Below are 22,096 nucleotides of genomic sequence, written 5' to 3'. Positions count from 1 at the left end.
CTATCAAGCTAGGTCAGGTCATAGTGTATCACAATCCTAATGCTCGATGTCGACATACAAAAGTTATCCAAAGTCATTTCAAAAAGTCAATTTTGACAATAGTTTAACAAAACGAGACGTACCTTATATAAAGATTCATTTACTCGGTTGGTAATATTCAAAAATCTGATTTATCAATCTCGTAAACAAGTTGTTTAAATCTTAATTGTAGATTCAAAAGCAATTTCAATTAACTTCAATCATAATTCAGTTGCTCATATCTTTTAATCAGTTCATAGAAATTATTCGATATCTAAATGAAAAGTTATTGATTTTTCGCCAGCTTTCCAAAAACATGTATATCATATACCTTTTACCAGTAATATATGTATTTAATTCGTGATCTATTATAAACTGTTTAAAGACGAAATTTAGCATACACGTATGTATAAATATATATACTCGAGCACTAGACATGGATACACAATTAATATATAAAAGATAAAATATGAGTGCTTACGTATCAATATTGAGATTCAATATTGTAGGATAGTACGTAGAAGTAACGGAGATGATAAACACTAGGTTTGACTTACGAACAAAACCCTCGAACAATACCCATAACCTCCTTAGTAATAACCCATAGTTTCCTTAGCTCTATCCCACTTGAAAACCCATTTTGAAAGTAACACGCTCATGACCTCGTCGTAGTATTTTAAGTGATATAATTAATAATAATAATAATACTATTAATAATAATAAAATAAATAATAATAATCTTAATAATAATAATAATAATAATAATAATAATAATAATAATAATTTAAATAAATAAATTTACACATAGTAATATATGTGTAAAACAACTCGCGCAGAAACCTGGTATTTATAGGCATAATTCCTGATTCTGATGCCCATGCGATCGCATGGGTTTTATGCCTATTTCTCATGCGATCGCATGGCCGTCAGATCCAGCTCACATATTTTTGTTTTCTTGTTTGTCGACATAATTAAATATAATATATATAATATATAATTTAAATAATTAATTATATATTATATTAAATTCATGTGCATAGTTGACTTGTAATTTTCATTCCGATTACTCGTACGTTGTCACTCGACTTATGTCTCGGTTCCGGTTTCTCGAACGCATTTTTGTACGCTTAGAAAACTCGCAATTTACGTTTTGTGACTCGTACCTTTATCAAAATATAGTCTTAAATTATCACTAAACCATATCATTCAAAGTGTATCTTAAACTTTCGAGTGTTTTGGTCATTTACTTCTATAAATCATTGTCTCGCTATTTGTTAATATATATATATATATATATATATATATATATATATATATATATATATATATATATATATATATATATATATATATATATATAATAACAAATCGTTTTATGACCAAGTTAATATATATTTTCAACATTCATAAACACGTTTTAAATATACGTCGTAAGTTATTCATACAATTAATATTCCAACTTATCATATATATTCAAATAAATATTTAAACCAATAAGTTTAATGTACGGTATCAAACAATTAATACATTGTTACGTTTTCAAGTTATAGTGTATATATATATATATATATATATATATATATATATATATATATATATATATATATATATATATATATATATACATACATACATATAATTGTTCGCGAATCACCGAGAACAACCGAAAGGTATTTGAATATATGAAAGTAGTTCAAAAATTTTGAGATTCAGTTTTACAGACTTTGCTTATCGCGTCGGAAATATTAATCATACAAATATTAAGTTTAAATTTGATCAGAAATTTCCGGGTCATCACAGTAAGTCATAAAGCAAGCACGTATTAGGCAAAGTAACTACGATAGTCTAGATCATCTATAGCAGTAAGTAGCATGGCAATAACGACAAGTATCATGCAATCGAAAGCAGATAATAGCATGCAGTAGTGAAATCATGTAGTAGCATAAGGCATATTGCAGTAAAAGTAAGCAGCAGCATGCAGCAAGTTCCGCAGAAACAAGTAAACTAGCAAGTTGTAGATTAGTCCTATTAGTGAATCCTACTCAGTCCGGTCTTGACTCACTAACGCAACCTAATTCCCTACAACCAATGCTCTGATACCAAATGTGATGCCCCGTACAAAACCTTCGTGTACGAATCATCAACAACAGGATCATTACAAGGTCAAATACTATATGCTGTTTCAAAACAAGTTTGCATTCATGATAAAAGGTGACGTTTTAACCAACGTCAAATGTTTAACATCCGAAAGTATGCTTCTATGAATAGCAAGCAAAATAATAGTACGTGGCCCATAGGTCGTTACAAATACATTGTTCAAAAGTAACAAAGTTTGAATGCGAAATAAACGTTTCATGCGGTGACATCTCTAATAAGCGCAGCGGGTGTCTACAAAGCATGACTAGTACAACAGCGGAAGTAAGCAACCTTAAGCACCTGAAAAAAACATGCTTAAAAACATCAACACAAAGGTTGGTGAGCTATAGTTTAAGTATAACAGTAATGTAAGGTAGGCCACGAGATTTCAGTGCTTCAATCAGCGTTTCAAAACAGTATGAAAAGTATATGTATAACCGTGGGCACTTGGTAACTAACTTAACGTTTATCACCCCCTAAAAGTACACTTGGCGAGTGCGTATGTTACGAAGTATTAAACACCCGTTAAATGCTAGCGCTACTAGCCCGAGTGGGGATGTCAAACCCTATGGATCCATATCTAAGATTCGCGTTCACCGGTTCAAAGACCAATGACTAAACTTTACCGAGCTAAGGGGAAAGTTTATGCCGTTGTATAACCCACACATATAATAAGTTTAAGTACTCGTGCCTAGTATGTAAAACGTAAAATGCGCATGTATTCTCAGTTCCCAAAATAGTTAAAGTAAAAAGGGATGCTATAACTCACAGTGAAAAGTAGTAAAAGTCGATACGCGGGATAGGTAAGTAAGTGGTTGGTCCGAAAGTCCTCAACCTAAGTCAAAAGTTACTAAGTTAGTAAATCGTTCCCAAAGGTTTAAAAGTATGTAAATTAGGTCTTAAGTACCATCATCATTCATCATCACACAAAAAGTGTAAAGTAAGTTTTAAGTCAAGACTAGGGTTTGAAACAAGGGATGACTTCGTTCAGTCACCACGACCTCTATACAAACTGAAATGAGGTGAGACCAGTGGCCATGGCTCCGTATATGAGTCCCCTAGAGGATGACCAATTTCCAGAACCAAACTCGTCTTTATTTGACCGTGGTGATGGTTTAAGTGCGAGTAGGTCAGAAATTTCAGCATAACGTTAATAGGGTGTAGTGACTTTCGGGAGGCCATAGATCCTAAATCGTAGCTCGGATTAAGATGAGGTATAAACAGAAAATCATCTACTCGAACCGAACTAACTGAAAACAAACTTTCCAGTAGCCCAGGTAGTCTGATCAGTTCTAGAAACAGTAATAAATGTGTTCCGGTGGGTTCTTGGTGCTTGATGCTCATCACGGTTCTCATCCTTGATGCGTATAGCTTCAAGTGTACAACTCGTTGATGAGTTTACATCATCTTAACTAAGGTTTGACCATCATAACACTAGTGTAAGTCTAAGATATGTAGCACAACTCACTTAAGAGTTGTATGCAGTTTGATGAACCAAAGTTACATCAAGATCTTATATCCGACACATACAAGAGTTCTACTAGTAATATTAAGCTACAAACTTGAAAGTAAACTAAATAATCAAGATCTTATGTTGTAGAACTTAGATCTTAGCTAGATCTTAAAGATCCTAGACTAGAAAGTCTAGATCTAGTGTTCTTAAGTTAGATCCTAAGTTACAAAACTTGGATCTACACTTTAATGAAACCATAAGTTATGAAACTTAGATTTTCAACTTGAAAAATGTATGTAAGCTTGTAAGCTCTTATTTACAACATAATTAGAAGACCATAAGCTATAGAAACTTAGATCCAATACAAATATATGAAGTTATAACTAGAAAGTTATACTTCCATGTTCTTGAACTTACAAAGTTAACTTTGGTTCAAGAAAAATGAGATCAAGATTAACTAGTAATACTTGACCAAATTAACAACATCACAACTTTAAATAATTAAAATGAAGAAATAAAGTAAGGTTACAAGTATTATGTTCATGTTTGTTTCATACTTGAGAAGATTCAAATCAAAGTTTAGATCTTAAGAATTCAAGTCTACAAAACATGAACACAAAGAAAATCATCAAGTTTATGAACCTTAAATCTTGAAAACATTTAAGAGTAGAACTATAAACTAACAAGTTTAAGTTCTTATTCTTGGTTCTTCATCAAACAAAAGAGTGAAGAAAGCAAGATTTATGGAGATGCAAACTAGGAAGTTTGATCTTGAATAACAACCAACAAACAAACAACTAACAAGACAAGTAACAAATGATGATGATATTTTCGGTTTTCATGAAAGAAAAAGAAGAAAATTAAGGCTTGTTACTTACAAGTTTGAGAGAGAATATTGAGAGAAATTGAAGTGTTGTATGTATGTGTGTGTAAAGGAAATGAAATGCAAGTAAATAAGTAACAAAGTTTGAAAAAAAAAGAACTCCCTTTATGGAGCCAAGAGTGGACGGTTTTTGTAGCCAAAGAGGAAGGGTCAAATGCAACCTTTCAAGCATGGGGAGGAGGTGATAGCTTAGAATGGTAATAAAGCAAATTGGTATGGGAAAGTGGTGTAAATGTGTAAGTAACTAGATTCCTCATGATTAATTAATCCTTGATCTTACTCTTAATAATTCATTAGCTTAATGTTGGGCTAACTAGTCCATTAAGAAAGTAGGGTGGGCTTCCAAGTCCATATCAAATAATAAAAGCCCAAGTTCAAGTAAGTATGCAATTAATCAAATAAAGCCCAAGTAATTAACTAGTAACCTTAGTTAATTAAAATGACTAATAATAATTAATCATGAATGTAAATAATATTTGAAAATATTATTCGTAAAAAGTACGTGTGTCACAAAGACGAATCGGGGCATGCCAAGTCATGTACGGTAACAAGTAAATGTATAAAAATACATTCATTAAACACAAGCATTAATAATAAATATTATTAATTAAACGTTGGAAAATCCAAGGTCGTTACATTAAGTAAACCAAAGTTTGAAAAATTCGGAGAAGCACTTGGAATGGTCTGCAAGTCATCGATAGAAGAAAATTTTCATTGAGGGGAGTGTTAAAATACAATGTAAATTTAGTATAATAAGAAATTAGTATATATGAGGAAAAATATCTAGACATTAATATGTTAAAGGAAATAATTTAGATATTTGTATATGGTAGGAAAAATCTAGAAATTTGTATTTGATAGAAAAAATCTAGATATTTGTATGTGTAGAAAATATCTAGATATTTATCCATGGAAATATCTAGTTTCTAGAATGTTCCATGGGGTAGTATAAATATGGGTGATGAGTAGTTCATTTGTGCAAGGTGTGAGTAAGTGAAGTGTGAAGTAGAGAAGAAGTAAGAAGTGAAGAAGAGTTAGAAGTAGAAGTTGTGAAAAGAGTGAGTTGAGAAGTAGAGAAGAAGTAAGAAGTGAGAAGAGTGTGAGTAAAGAAGAAAAGCTTGTAAGTAAGTAATATTGTAATTGTATTTTATATTAATAAAAGTGTTCTTTGTTAAGTTTCCCGGTTAAGCCTTAGTTTGTGTTTAAGTTCTTAGTGCACTTGTGTTGTTCTTATTATATGGTCGGCTCTGCCGCCTAAGTGATACATGGTCGGTTATACCGTCTAAATGATATATGGTCGACACTGTCGCCTAAGTATTATTGTGCACTAAAGATTTATAAAATTAAATGCTAACCAACGTCAAAGTGTTGGTGTAGTGAGTGAGTATAACCTAGGTCCTCTATAGTGGGTGTGTTGGGCTCGTCGAAGCTTCCAACAATGTACAACATAATGGGTGGTGGTGGTGGTGGTGGTGGTGGTGGTGGGGAAGATATTAATGAAGATGATTATGGGTGAAATTTTTAAGAAACTTGGGGAACCAAACGTGTATTTTGGACTAACGATCGTTAATAAATTTGACGAATATTACCTTAATTTTATAATTTTTGAACATGTAATCCTTTTCTTGAGCAAAAATAAAATTGAAGTTGTTTTCAGGCTTACACAAATTGCGGGTTACCTTGATTGTCAAATTGAGTAACTTATGTTATTTTTTCATTCAAGTTTCCCATTATTATATACTCCGTATAATGCTTTCTTAGCAATTTGGATAGGGCTATATCATTGTAAATCCGTCTTATTTGATACTAAGATTATGAGATGAAATTGTTTATGTAAATGCGTCTTAACATTGTTTATTGAATTGTATAGGACATTCAACCACTACTCCTCTAAATTACTTTTAAGGCTTCACTATATATTTCTCTTTTCAGAATTTCGCTTTTAGACCGTCACCCTTCATTGTGCTCTCATATGAAATGCAGATTTCCCACTATCATCAATTTTGCCCATAACTAGAGGGAGGTGGTCTAATATTCAATTATGCGATGTTCTACTATTGGTTTACTTGTCGCACGTACAAATATAGTTGGATAATGGGTGCATGTGTGGTCTAACAAAAACGTGCATGTGTGGTCTAATAAAAACTTGATGATCGACTTTCTGGTTCACCCCAAATTGAGGTGTACTCCACATATAGCCATTCAGATAATTTATTCAGTAAAAAAAAATAAACACTTTTAGACAATTATTGGATTTTAGATCAAACGTTTATCACTAGATTAAGGACGGAAAACAATAACCTAGGTAGAGACGTATACGATTACGCTTCGGAATCGAATAAACCAACTAAACAGTAATTAGAACGACGCCTTAGGGTTTGTATTCGGTTGGGTTGTGTTTAGGGACGATTGCAAACGATAATATGACAGCTAGGAGGTGTAGGGTTCGTAACCTATCAAAGAAACCCGACACCTATATTTATAGCCACCTGCATGGAACATCGGGCGACGGTCTTTGACCATCGGCCGATGGTCCACGTCCCTCGACCGATGGTGCCTTCCATTGGTCAATGGTCAGAGTTTCCAACCAACAACTCTAAACTCATCCTTCGACATTGGTTAAACACAATAAACATTAATGAACGATAACTAATATTCAAACACAAAGGTTCACATATTACATGACTGAAATATAACGTGTATTAAACATAGACCGAGGATTGCATGCACCAACAACACTAATTTGTTATTTTCAGATTACTACATATATACATATAGTCATCTATATATACCCATACAACCATCTATATTCATAACATGACTTATTGAAGAAAAAAAAAAGTAAAAAGCCTCTTAATGAATGTTAACGATAGTCCTTACTATCACATTTTAGTTCTTTTGATTCAGTAGACTAATTACTAGCTACATACGAACGAGATAGGAAACTTTAAACTTTAAACTAGAAGAAAACTAGTATCGTGAAAAAAAAAAAAAAAAAAAAAATACACAAGTTTGAGGTTGGACGTACCTAGACGTGATTTTTAGGTTCAAAGAACCTGGCCATATATTGTATTCAAACGGTTTTAATTTTCCGCTTCTCTTGTGCAATACGGAGTATATTATAAAACCAAACAAAAATGTTGTTCTCTAATAAAAGTTATAATTGTGATACAACGATATGATAGGCCCAATAGATAGATGTCGTTTTTTGAAATGAGAAGTTATGTGCATGCAGGGTGATCATTTTTAGTTTGCATAAAATGAATAGAGTTGAGTTTATCAAATTTTGTTTCTGTTCGTTCTTATAACTTTATAAGCTTTTTATTACGAATTCTTGTTATCCTCAACTTTAATTTACAACTAATTTTGACTAGTACTAGTATGAGAAAAAAATAAGTTAAAATTTTTGGTAAGCAAGAAAACCCTCCTATTAACGAGCACATTGGCTCCATCATAGAAGGTAAAACCTCGGATAATCAAGCCTCCCGAGCGCGAGACCTGGTACCGGGTGAATTGCGCATTATGCGCACCCTCTAGTCACAATCCTTTTTTGAACAATTTGGCATAGCCAAGGATTGAACCCGTGCGGTGTGCTTCATTGGGCAACTCGGTGGCCACTCAGACAAACCTGCGTGGTTAAATATAAATTAAAGATGATATCTATATAGGTTTATTGGTTTATAATAATTCTTCCCTTATTTAAAGGATAGTGCTATTTTCACTTAGAATTTTAATAAATTCACTTACTTTTATTCATAACGTACAGACATTATAGCATGTCAAAAAAGGATTTATCAAAATACTAAGTGGAAATATCACCACCTTTATTTAAAACAGAAAATCCATAAATAATATATTTTTAATTTTCTATAAAATTACACCAAATTTTTTACTTTTTAAAATCAATTATAAAAATTTCACATCTTTTACAAATCAACCACATAACTTTCCGCTTATTATAAATCAACCACATAACTTTTCACTCTATTACGCAGTATTATTTAACTTTTTCACTTATTACAAATCAACGTTATAACTTTTTAATAACTGCTCATTATTATTATTATTATTATTATTATTATTATTATTATTATTATTATTATTATTATTATTATTATTATTATATATATATATATAGTTTTTTCTATTTTGTTAAATGTTTTGTACCAACCGTTAATGTACGTCTTACTTTATTATGTGGTACCTTTTGCTTGTATACGTGTACACTTAATTAATTATAATAATATATTGGATCTTAATTTTTATGAGAAAGTATGTCATTGTTAGTAATGTTTACTATTGAATTATTCCTAGGAAGGAAATGCTAACGGGGCGCTGATGTGACGGTTAGTCATGGAGAGAAAATATGTCATTGTTGAGAGCACTTTAATAATTTACTTTCATTGGTAAGAGTGAAACTTGAAGTATATTACTTCTCTAGTTCTCTAATAATTCCAAACCAACATGCAGTTCCCTTATTTTCTAATTTGGTATTTTCTAATTTGGCTTCTATACAATGCTCACGACGTTTTTTATGAAATGTTGTAGGCAGGGGCTGAAGATACTGGATGTTGGAAGGGGGTGCTCGCCCCCTCCGGCTTTAAAAAACATTCACATTAAGAAAAGATTACTAAAAATATGGTTCTTTTAATGTTTACCCCCATGTCACTAGTTTTACTTCCTCTGTAGTCGGATTTAAGTTCCGTCACTGATAATATTATTGAAACTTTATGACAGAATCTTTTATCCATATTTGTTATGATTAAATGTACACCTTTTATTGATATGTTTATATATTAAATGTGCTAGAGTAATGCTAACAGAACTTTTAAGATCGTTTGTTGTTCAAAAACGGGTTTTCCACTTTTTTTTAAACAACACCAAAAATATATGCGTATTAAAAAGCGACTAGCGAGAAGCTGTAAGCAAAAATAAAAAATAATTTACAAAGCGTTCAAAGGGTCTTGTAACCACACCGACCAATTGACTCTACTCTTTTTAAACCTAGCATACAACCAATTAAAGCTAGACGCAACAATGCTATCAAATACATGGAATTTTTTAAATTTTGAAGACTATGCTATTCCGGAGCCTCCAAATGTTCCATAGAATAGATATGATGATCGCCCGAACGATGATTCTTTACTTATCGCTTATAGGAACTTCATCCACCCATGACTAAATACCATTAAATGGAACTCCACAAAGGAATATCCATGTTGATCCATCTCCCCACTTATATACATAAAATTTTGTTGTATCACACGAGACAAAATGTGCAAATCGTCTTCTAAACAGTTTGTGAACATACTACATGCCCCAATTCCAAAATCCAAACATTGAGCTGCCAGTGAGAACACAAATAGGGGCTCTTCCTACTCTAAGATCTCACAATAGAGGAATTTTTTTTAAATAGTAAAATATGCATGGTATTTTACATTAATATATTTTCAAACGGATAATTTACAATAATAGGAAAACCAGAATCTCATTTGCCGGTTTGCATGATTTTCGAGCCAAACGGGCATTTCATTTACCGGTTTACATTGACGTGGCTGACTTAAACACTTTTCAAGATTCTTGTTTGAAACCGCCAATTAAAATGCCGGTTTGAGTGTGAACAGACGCCTGTAACTGCTTACATTAATCATCCCAATCGGTGTTAAAAAAACTAGCCAACCGAATAATCCCACGTGCAAACCGGCGTTTGAAATGCCGGTTTGCAGCCAAATATAAACCGTCATCTGTTTGATCGGTTTGCATCATTATGTCAATTATCTCATAATTTTTCACAACCTAATCGAATTTACAATGAATCCGCCACAACCAAGATCGATTCCGGTCGATGAATCATTGAAAATTTTACAATCTCAAGGAACTCACAGACCGTATAAAGTTTTTATGGGTGTCGAAAATGTTCCTGACACTAGCGCAGAAAAAGTAAAACCAAGACGATCGGATCGGGGTTTATGACATCATATGGAAGGTCTCCAAGTTGCGGACGAGTTTATAGATGAACGTGTGTACGCTTATATTGAACAAACGGGTTTAGGTCAAATTTTTAAAATCGGATACCAGCTAGAGGATCACGCTCTTATTTCAGCGTTGATTAAACGTTGGCGGCCGGAGACGCATACCTTCCACTTCCTTATTGGTAAAATATTTTTAACCAATTAATTTGTATTTATATAATTTATAATTCGTGTGTGTGTGTGTATATATATATAATTTATAAATTGTATATTTATATAATAAATATAATTTATATTTCGTATTGATATAATTTAGAATTCATATATTTATATAATTTAAAATTCGTATATATAACAATATATATATATATATATATATATATATATATATATATATATATATATATATATATATATATATATAAAACAATATATATATATATAACAATATATATATATATATATATATATATATATATATATATATATATATAATTTATAATTGTGTAGGAGAAGCAACGATACATTGCAAGATGTTCAGATTTTATGGGGTTTACTCATAAATGGAGATGTTGTGTTCGATACATGGCGCAAAATGGTGGATGGGGAATGGGTTGCTTTTGTTGCCCAATATTTAGGGATTGAAGTTCGTCATATTGATTTAAAAACCGGACACGTCAAATAGCTACTTTATGCAAGGAGTTGAATGAGCCTGTTGGTGACACTATTATATCTCAGTAACAACGGGCTAGAGTTTATATGTTAGTTGCCATGTCTGGCATTCTATTTCCTGACAGTAATTCCACCAGTGCTCAATTGAACTATCTGTTTAACCTCATCAACTTTGAACGTTTGAGTGGGGTAGTGTGGTGCTTGCACATGTATATAGAATTTTGTGTCGTACAGCTGATAATTCAAACCAACAAGGCATAAATTGTGCGATGCTTTTAGTACAACATTGGTTGTATGTAAGAATTCCTAGTCTTGTGCCAACTCTTTGTCAAAATATAGACTTTACATCCAGTACTCCGTTGAATGCACCGTATGGTATGAGGTATATTAATTTAAATATATATACTTCTAGTTACTTCTAGTTCTTTTAGTTATTTGTAACTGTATAAGTTAATTTCATTAATGTATGTGGTTTGGAAAAAAGAGCTTCGTAGATACACCCGCACATGTATTGAGTACGTGGCGCACATCATTTTCGGGGTTACGCAATAGTGAGGTATAAACGAGTATATATATATATATATATATAAAGTTTATAAATTATATGTAGATTTTAAAATAAATTGATATTATATTATGTTGTTGAAGTTTCAATGGCTTCCATATGGACCGATTTTGCACTGGCTACCAGCTGAGTTTAGAGCTGATAGTAACATGTGGACATACTGTGGCGTGATTATATATTGGGCTACGATTGAGATACATCTCCCAGATAGGGTATGCCGAAAGTTCGGATGAATTCAGGATATTTCGGCGTCGGAGTTATTGTTCACACTACATCAGCATCAAACCATACATGCCACAACCCTTAGGTCAAGATCCAACATGGATATAAGGCTTACGAGCTCTCAAGTTCTGTACATCGTGCAGTGGAATGAACGAGCTCACAGGGTCTATATTGGTACGTTGGGGGTGGGCACGACTGAGCGTTACTTTCCGTGGTACTAAGCGCACAATAGTGGTAATAAGTGATATTAGAAGAGCATAACCCGCCAAACAATATCGTGATTGGTGAACAGAAAAGAATCTTTATGAAAGTAACATAATTATTTTATAGTATTTGTGTGAAATGAATTGGTTTTAATACTTGTTTACATTTACCTAATATGCATGAGGAGGGTTTAACTAGGATAAGCGTGATGGCTGCAGCTCAAATGCAACCAAACAATCAACCAAACCTGCAGCCTTTTGTTGACTTTCCGCGTCAGTTGATGGGCTTCATGCATCCAACTCAGCAAGATCCGGGTTTTCAGTACTATGGTACACAAAACTACTAATAGTCGGATTATGATTTCCCTCAGCATACAAATCAGCGTCAATCCTTCAGTGCCACCCCAGACCCGAACCTGTCTATATACGATTATGGTTATGGTCATACCCCTCAACAAACTCCAAGGAACTCTCCTTGACAAATGGGAGATATGGGAACTCCATCATATGGACAACAAACTCCAAGGAACTCTCCGTTTGAAATGGGAGATATGGGAACTCACTCATATGTTCAGCGGAACTCTCCGTTCACGATGCCGAATATGGGAGGTCCATCACATGTTGATGAGAATCTACGTCATGCGAAGGAAACAACAGCTGATGAGCCCGAGCCCCCCCACCACAGAAACTCCGGAGGAGTGACCGGATTTCATTTCCACCACAATGTGGTACCGGTGGACACAAACTTGAGCATGGACATAGACGTAGACGTTGATTGGGTGTTTATTTTAATGATTGTAATAGTTAAGTTTTTTTTTTTTTATGATGCCTTGTGTCTTGTTCTTAATTTTTATTATAATGTTTGTATTTTTATTTATCGTTTTATAGTCAAATTAATAAACTAACAATTTAATTACAAACATGAATAATAAAAGGAAAAATTATAAAAAATAAAAAGTAATATTGTCCATAAAAAGAACAATATAAAATATTAAAAATAAAAATAACACAACACACAAACCGGCGTCTGAGTTGCCGGTTTGTGTGCTTTTAGGGAACGAGTGGCAAAAAGGCAAAGTCAGTGGCCACATCTGCAAAGTACCATGCAAACCGACATTTGAAATCTCGGTTTGGGTCGAAAACATGCAAACCGGCATTTGAAATGCCGGTTTTTCTATTTTTGTAAAACTCCCGTTTGAAAATCTGTTTCTGTAATATACCATGCATGTATTACTATTTTTCTAAAAAAATTCACAATAGAGGCGCCTTGTCCCTAGGATTTTTGTTGAGCCGGAAGATAACACATCTATCTAGAGCATACACTCTACATTATACTATCTATAGTTAATATTAAATTTCTAAAATGATAATATCATAAAGAAGCAAATTTTAAGCATAAAAATAATTCAAAAAAAAATAATAATAATAAGACATCTTTGATGATGTCATTATTTTATATTAAATTTAATTAAAAAATAATACGAAATCTTTTATAAAAGGAAATACTAATCTTCAACAGAACACCAACATATTTACAAATTTTAAAGAATGTTGTACAATCTTTATATAATAATTGTATTTTTAATTTATAAAAAAATTTCAAAAGGCATTTATTATTACTAATAATTATTATTAAAAATATAAATACTTTACTTTGACCAAACTTTATTATTGTTATCTATTTTTATTTTTTCATAGTAAGTATAATTATAATTATTATATTATTAATATTCAAATATGGATTGTCTTTATGAGATTAATTACGTTGCATATATATGCGAAAATACATGTCTCTATATATTTGTAAAGACAACAACGAGTTTATTAGTTGAACGGGTCATTAAAATAAATGACTTTAGCATTTACATTCAGTTAATATCTAAAACATGTCATTAAATTGTTTCGTTTAAACAAACCCGTGATTTCACGGGTCATTTCATTAGTAATTTAAAGATTTTTCTAACTACAACTCTATTTCTGCTATAAAGTCTTTTCACAAACGGATCATAAATTATTAAATTTTATAATACTTCTATGTACACGTACGGAAACTTCCAAGGCCGTAGAAAAATCCTACGAAGTACTCCGTATAATTTATCTACTTAATTTACCAACACACTAGGATATACAATCATTTAACGCTAGGTCGATAGCAAAAGGTTATTTTATTTAGAGAATATTTGTTTTAGAATAGATCGAATATACCGATAATACTTGTAGCAATATAATTAATATTAATATTAATACTCTATCATATGTATTTATTTTACAATGGCTTTATAGATTCTAAATATCTTTTTGCAAATGGAATATGCTTTTAGTAGCATTAGTTGGTACTTTGCACGGATCCGAGTGGCAGATGAGTTTTTGCTGCTAGCTGATGGTACGTGAAAATAATATCGCAAATGTCGCTACAAAATATTACTCGATCTGTAACTTAATTTAGGATATTTTAATTTGCATTTTAATTTTAATTAACGTGTTTTTCTTGTTTAGTATAGAGCATAATTTTATATTTGCATGTACTCGATCGTATATTTCTCAATTATATCTAACATTATTTATATTTATAAAGTTATTTCAGTTTGCTTTATTTTTATAATTTGTATTTATTTTTATTCTTAGTAAAATTTTATTTTAATTTGTTGATATTATTAATTATTAATTAAAACATTTTTCCTATAATTTTATTTATTTTTATAATTTGTATTTATTTTTATTCGTAGTAAAATTTTATTTTAATTTGTTGATATTATTAATTATTAATTAAAACATTTTTCCTATAATTTTATTTACTTAAAAGACTTTATTAAACAAACATAAAATAATATAAAAACCAATTAATGATACGTAAATGAAGAGATTTGCACAAATTATATGTCGAAAATGAAGGGAGTTTGAATGAACACAGTTACTAAAATGTCCACATTCATTCGCACATGCACAAAGCATATTCCTAAGCAACATACATATATACACTAATAATCTAATGATTTTCTCTCTCTATATATATAACACCATAATGTCATCATCTATACACACCTTCTATTTTCTTCATCTTTCACTTTTCCAAACATTTAATACTTAATTTCTTATATATAAATAAATCACAACCTCACTGAATAATTGACTAATTGATCAGTATTATTGTAGAATATATATTTCAAAATGGGCAGGTTTCGAAGAGTAGCAGAAGCGTTTCAAATAGCATCAAAGATGACAGATTGTGACAGCAGTGGCAGCGACCACTCGCCTGAAACCATGTTGGATTTTTCTGATTTGGTTAACTCGTTTATCGAGAGTAACGATGGTGTTGTCGATAGGGATTTTGATCGTAAAATGAACGATGAATGTAGTTCTGATGAAATTGATGATGATATGGAGGAGATGAAGGATTCATTGAAGATAATTTTTCGATTCGAAAATGACAATTCGAGGAAAATTGTCGTTTCAGAAGTTGAGAAAGCAAGGTGGCGCGTGATGGGAAACTTATCGTCGTCAGGATCTAAACGAACATTTATGGCTCGTCTGCGCGATCAAGGTCTCGATGCAGGTACTTTATATTCTAACCTTTTGAATTTAAATTGTTATTTTTATAATGAGTGTGTGTTTGTTGTTAAAAAAACTAAAATTGTAACATTAAGGTTATAAAACAAAAATCATATTGCACAATAATATGACTTACTGTTCAATTTGTTCTATTACGTCGCAAAAAACACGCAACATATCAAAAAGGGCGAGGGCATTAACCGGTCTGGAATTAGGTGTAACTATATTACAAGCTTATATTTTTACCATATTAATCTTTATTTACTTGAATGATGCTATAAATCTCCATTAAAGTGGTTATTTATTTATAATTTAACAAAATCATTAAGCGGCGCACTAAAAACACCCCAAAAAGGCTTTTGTGGCGTTATTTGTGGCCGAAAGCGGTGGTTTTTTGCGCCCCTAAAGACGTTATTTTCTGTAATGAGATAACATACCGGTCACGGGAGAATTAACCCGGTTAAACTGCGTACTTCTAAAATAGTTCACCCTCCTAGTAATCAGAATAGGAAAACTTTATTCGTTTAAATGTTTTGTGTGTCAACTTCTTTTCTTTTTTTTTTTTAATCTTATGCCATCTTTTTTCATGAGATGTTATCATTTTAATTACTTGATTAGTAGTATTGTTTGGGTTACTGAAAATTTACTCTGTAGGTCTTTGCAAATCCAAGTGGGAAAAGAAAGGGAGGCTTCTTGCTGGTGATCATGAATATATCGATGTTATTTTCGCGGGCATACGTTACATTATCATTTTACATCCTATAGAAGAATTCGAGATAGCTAGGCCAACTAGTAGTTACAGTTCGTTGCTCAACGTTCTCCCTCAAGTTTTAGTTTGCAAAGTCGACGAATTCAAAGACATTGTGAAAATAATGAGCAAAGCAATAAAGAAATCGATGAACCAAATGAAACTTAAAGTGCCACCATGGAGGCGGCGTGAGTACGCTCAAGCTAAATGGTTCGGGTCTTACAAAAGAACCACCAATGAGTTTCCGACTAACAAATCATTAGATTTGAATTTGAATGTAAACGACAACATAACAGTCGGGTTTGCATCGATGCCTGGAGGTTGTTATGGTAGACATATAGAAGATTTTGGTAGAAAGGATTTTGGGTTCAAGATGGGAAATTTGTCAATGGTGTTGGCCATGGATGGAGCAAACTAAACATATTTTTTGTCAATATATAGATCAATTTGTTTGTTTATTTGGTGATTATTTTTTGAAAGTAGATGAGTATTATATATAATGCTTTCTTAGCGATTTGAATAGGGCTATCTCATTGTAAATCCATCTTAGTATTATTTTTGAAAAGTTTATGAATGAACTTGTTTATATAATGCTGTAGTTTATACCTTGTTTTCGAAAGTTGGGACAATCAAACTAAAAGTGTCCAAATCTCACTGCTGATATCCCCACAACATACGTTTGGATCTGTCCTTAGCGAAACTCAAGTGAACTACTTCAAGCCCTCTTTATCATATCTTCTAAAAACCTCTATACGGGTTGGAAGCAAATTTCCTCATTCACACGTCTGTTTTGGGAATCACACTCGCCCCTATATTGCTTGAACGACTTGAGTGATGTTTGTTTTTTGAGATGTTTCTGTCTGAAGATGTGTGAATCATGTCTGTGTAGAGAAGATGTGGCCTAAAAGTATGTATGTTGAATAGTGAAGACTGTTTGTTTTTATGTTTACAAAATAACTTAATCATATCTGCAGCGCGCACTAAGAAGCATATTTCTAAGTTTACGAGTTTGCAGACAAAATAAGACATTATATTATCTTTTATCTTCAGAAAAACAAACAGTCTGAGTAAAAACGCATGCGAACGCATATAAGACATAATAAGATCTACACATATTGAATAACAAACAACACCTTAGGTCCATGTAGGAACGACTAAGATAAAAATGTAATAGAAAAAACAGGTAAAATGTTGTTTACATTTTTAAAAAAGGGTATTTTGTTCAAGTTCCCTTAACCGAAGTAAAATAATTTGGATATCCATGAGTGCGTTTCCTGCGAGGTTAAACTTCATAACGCCATAGATAACGCGGCGTTTGTAGGGTACTCACATTGAATAATTATTGAAATTAAAATAAATAAAAAAAATTCGTTTGAAATCAGTCGAACGGTCTCAGCACCAACCAGACGCTGCCACGTGCCCCTGACGATTCTCTCACCATCCGTCAGATTTTAAACTGACGCACCGACGCGTTAGTTTTTGATGATGCGATAAAGGCGTCAAGGGCGTCAAATACGGCCAGATCAGTTGACGGGGTTGCTTTTGACGCCGCGTTGGAAACAGTCTAATGGACGTTTGTGGGTGATTTTGGTTGGGGCGTTGGTCAATGTGAAACGCAATAGCGAGGAGGAAAGAAGTTGAGGTGCCAAGTGCTGATTGGATAGTGTTTTTTTTCTCCCACATTTTATTATTTTACTTATCAAATACCAATCAAATTCTAACACATCACTCATAAACTTTCTACAACCCTCCCAACAAACACCACCCATTACAACTCTCCCATTCCCAAACATCATAATTCCAAAAGTATCCCTTATTCACTCCACGTCACAATTACCATTATCCATCAAAAAGTATCCCTTATTCACTCCACGTCACAATTACCATCATCCATGGTCTAAAGAGTCATGTGTTACTATGTTAGTACTTTCAACTCTTTGGTCCCTTACTAGTGTGCAACAATTCATCTTTTTAATCATCTAAATTTTTTGAATAATTAACGTTGGAATAAGAAACAGAACCCAAATAATCTATTCTTTAAGTTAAATGGCCACCTTTGCTAAAAACGAGAATCAGTGTATGTAACTTCATCTGTTTTTTCATTGTTTGCAGTTCATCTTCATTTTCCTGCGAAATAAAGTGTTGAAATTACCACACATCAACATGGGTGTCACATATATTCATATATGTACCAACTAACATTAACCTGTGCTTATATTTACGTTTGTATTGCTACCCTTTTTTCACTAATTACTATGAGAAGTTAAAACTTTTACAGATTCACCTACTCAGTTCTATAACCAGGCAACGCCCAAGTATAATACTCGTTTGATACGAATTGTAGGCCTGGCCTTAGAAAACGAAGCTACTAACATAAAGCAAGCCGGAGCTTGAACAAAAATTTCATTCCTAAACCTCTTCAAATAAATTGATTCTTTTGTACGCATATATACTGATACATACCGAATGATAAAGGCCCATGATTTGCAATCTATTAGTTCGATAGAATGTAAAACAAACTCAAATGATACATAATCAATAATCTTTCTAAATACTTGGATCGAAATGTATTTCTAGTTGCACAACAAGAAACTAAACAAACAGCCTTCCTCAAATTCCATAGACGAATAATACACCTTCCTTTAAATATATTTTATTATTATTATACTTATTTATATTTATATTATTTTTTATATAAAATATAGATATAGATATATAGAACATACGTACATACATGACCAAAAGCGAATTGGCGCATCGAGGATTTTAAGGTGTAAGAAGGGGAGAGCCTTCCTTGAGGAGAACAAAGACACTGCCACCATCTCCCCTAGAGATCCTAAGTTCTTCATCAAGGTATGTCGTTAATAACCATGATTCAGCATTCGTCTGAGATATGGAGAACTTTAATGGAGGTTGATTCGAAATCGTCCTTGCAACATTTGAAGCTGTATCTTGCACAGATGTGATCAAACCTTTAAACGGAGCAAGGTCGATCTTTTGTCCTAAAAATTCAACATTTTCTGGTAAAACAATGGAGTCTGTTAATTGTGGTGTCCCAATTATCCCTTCATCAAACTTGATCTGCATTCAGACAGTAAATAGTTATATATTGTCCCTGTCAATTATCTTAGTAACTCCTTATGAGTCAATAGACGTTTCTAAGATTTGATTAGGGTGACAAAATGGGTGGGTCTAAAAGGTCAAAACAGTATGTAGTGTACCTGCACACGCTTAGGACTCCTGACTTCATATTTAGCGTTTGTAGTGATAGCAGTTGTGGACCCCAATCCAGAGAAAACAACACAATTCTGGACAGTGAAATTCTCAGAGTCGATGGTTTGTGATATCTCGTCAACCTTCACCACTGGAAGCGAACCACTCGATAACAAAGGATATAAGCCTAGAAAGGATGTATAGCTGAAGTAACACAAACAAAATGACAACCAACACTTACAATATTAGCGTCAAAAAGAACGGCAAGTATAACTAATATTCAAAACTTTCCTCTGATGCTATGTTTTATACTCACCTAGAAACCATGTTCTTGTATTAAATTTACAGAACTATCATACCCAACACACATAGAAGAATTACAGAATAATGAGGTTTTTTGTTTTTATTAACAATTTTTTTGATCTAACCATTTTAGGCCATTGTACTTTTTATTATTTAACTACAGTACTTCATTAAAGTGGTGTAATCATCTTGTATCAAAAATATCATTAACATGGAAGCTAAATGGTTACTTATCTGTTTGTCTCATTGTTATTAGTAATACAGTATTAAAGTGATGTGCAAACAAAAATTGGACCACGGCTCGAATAGAACAAGCCAGTATAAGTACTTTGTAGTTGTACAATCTTTGTTCATTTAAAGCTACAACATCAAGCTGCAAGGTTAGCTAGTAGTCACTTTTATTCGTTAGTTAATTAAACGTAACAATCAAGTAGTACCTGGCCTAAACCTAAACCAAACACAACAACTATCATATTCAATTCTTTTCTTATACTCCGTATTGGTTAACCGTACACAAAATTAAAATTCCATGATTAAGTTAACATCATTAAAATGATTAGTTGCGTGTATTAATTGAACTAATCATAAAACTCATATGGTATATTGGTATGTATTCAAGTTTTGAAAACGTTATATAAGTATATTCAAATCATTTAAACCTAATTACAAAAATTAATAATTAACTTACGCCAAAATCCATTTGCCGTTGAGAAGATTAAGAGCCTCAGTTGGTGCAGGAGTAGGGTTCTTAGCCTCAAGCTGCGTAATAAGCTCAACAATTTCAGCTCTTGTTTCACTTGTAGCACTTAATCCACGGTTGGTTCCATAAAACGAATCAACCAATTGTTTCTTCAACACCTCAATTTCTGTTGGTTCCTTGTACGGAACCGGCTCTTCCTCTGCGACCACAACCGAAGAATCGGTAGATTCCGGTTCCCAATTCCCCTCCGCCGCAGCACGTAAACTGAAATTGAATTTCTTATTAGAGAGAACAAGTTTGTTCGATCGAATTTCGTTTTGAACCGGAAAGGTTATGGAATTAACCGGAAGTTTAGGGTTTGATTTGGGGACGGAAATTAGGGGTACCGGAAATTGAGTGATTAGAGAAACGCCGGCCATTTTTGGGAGAGAAAGGAAATACAGAGACCACGTGTAGTGTTAAATGACTAGTAATAGGAATTAAACCAATGAGTTTTTTGTGTATATATACCGGTAACACTCCTTCCATGTGTGCCAACCATTTTTTCATACCGAACTTTTGGTTAAAGGTGAAGCAAGGTACAAAAATGGTCCCTGTAATTTGTTCAAATTGGACTGAAACGTCCTTGTTTAATATTAAAACACACTAGTTGTCTTGTTTATTTATGTACATGGCCCGTCACTCCATGTTCTACTTACTCAAAGTTGTATCAAGGAGAAAAACTAATTCTTAACTGGATTAAGTCATCATTTTCAACAAACACCGGTATATTAATAATACAATCAACAAACCAACTTTGGTTGGTTAATGAGCTACGTATTAGTCAGGTTCAAAATTCTTACCTTTGATCAGTGTGTTTGTTTAATTACCTCTTAATTGAATGGTTCAGCGTTAAATGATGAACTTCATTCAGTGCGTTCGTTTCTGACCTCTGAATGACATATGATGTTGAATAGTTCAGCATTCAGTGATGATCATTCAGAGATAAAACACTCTTCAATCATTAAGCACCTAAATTTTTCGTAATATCCTCCTCAAATTATATTCACAACACTTCACAAACAAGTTTTTTTTAAAGACAAGTAAGATTTAAATATATATATAAATAAAAATACACGAAACAAACTAGCAAGAAGCTAGACAAGACACGAGACCACACACAAACACACAAACAAACAAAAACTCGAACACACTAGCACGAGAACACTAAAGGAAACTCGCACACCCCTAGCCCAACTACCAAAGATCCACGCAAAATACCATACACGAAACCCAAACACGAGAACCACAAACATACACGACCCCTAAATGAACACCACAACTAGTTATTGAATCTATGTTTCCGAGCCCGAGGACGCGCGGAAAAAGCAACATGAGCAACAATCAACTTCATCATCGTCTTCTTCCAAATAGGGATGGCAATGGATGTCCGATCCATTGAATATCCATCCGATCCGAT

At 32.8% G+C, this 22,096-nt stretch overlaps 2 protein-coding genes across 2 annotated transcripts; one reads left to right on the top strand and one right to left on the bottom strand.

Annotated features, from left to right (window-relative positions):
- The first annotated feature begins 15,292 nt into the window (after positions 1-15,292).
- LOC139864515 (uncharacterized) lies at positions 15,293-16,839 on the top strand. Its single transcript, XM_071853097.1, has 2 exons — positions 15,293-15,677; positions 16,328-16,839. Exons 1-2 carry the CDS (start codon positions 15,293-15,295, stop codon positions 16,837-16,839), a joined length of 897 nt encoding a protein of 298 aa, XP_071709198.1.
- Positions 16,840-18,946: 2,107 nt separating this feature from the next.
- LOC139861650 (light-induced protein, chloroplastic-like) lies at positions 18,947-21,151 on the bottom strand. Its single transcript, XM_071850112.1, has 3 exons — positions 20,626-21,151; positions 19,643-19,838; positions 18,947-19,502 (listed from the first exon to the last, which is right to left on the bottom strand). The coding sequence occupies exons 1-3, from the start codon at positions 21,054-21,056 to the stop codon at positions 19,188-19,190; spliced, it is 942 nt and encodes a 313-aa protein (XP_071706213.1). The 5' UTR covers positions 21,057-21,151; the 3' UTR covers positions 18,947-19,187.
- Positions 21,152-22,096: the final 945 nt, after the last annotated feature.

The sequence above is a fragment of the Rutidosis leptorrhynchoides genome, chromosome 8 (genome assembly GCF_046630445.1).
Source record: "Rutidosis leptorrhynchoides isolate AG116_Rl617_1_P2 chromosome 8, CSIRO_AGI_Rlap_v1, whole genome shotgun sequence".
NCBI classification, from domain to species: domain Eukaryota; kingdom Viridiplantae; phylum Streptophyta; class Magnoliopsida; order Asterales; family Asteraceae; genus Rutidosis; species Rutidosis leptorrhynchoides.
The sequence above is the reverse complement of the archived record's forward strand: the minus strand, read 5'-3'. Positions and strand labels throughout refer to the sequence as shown.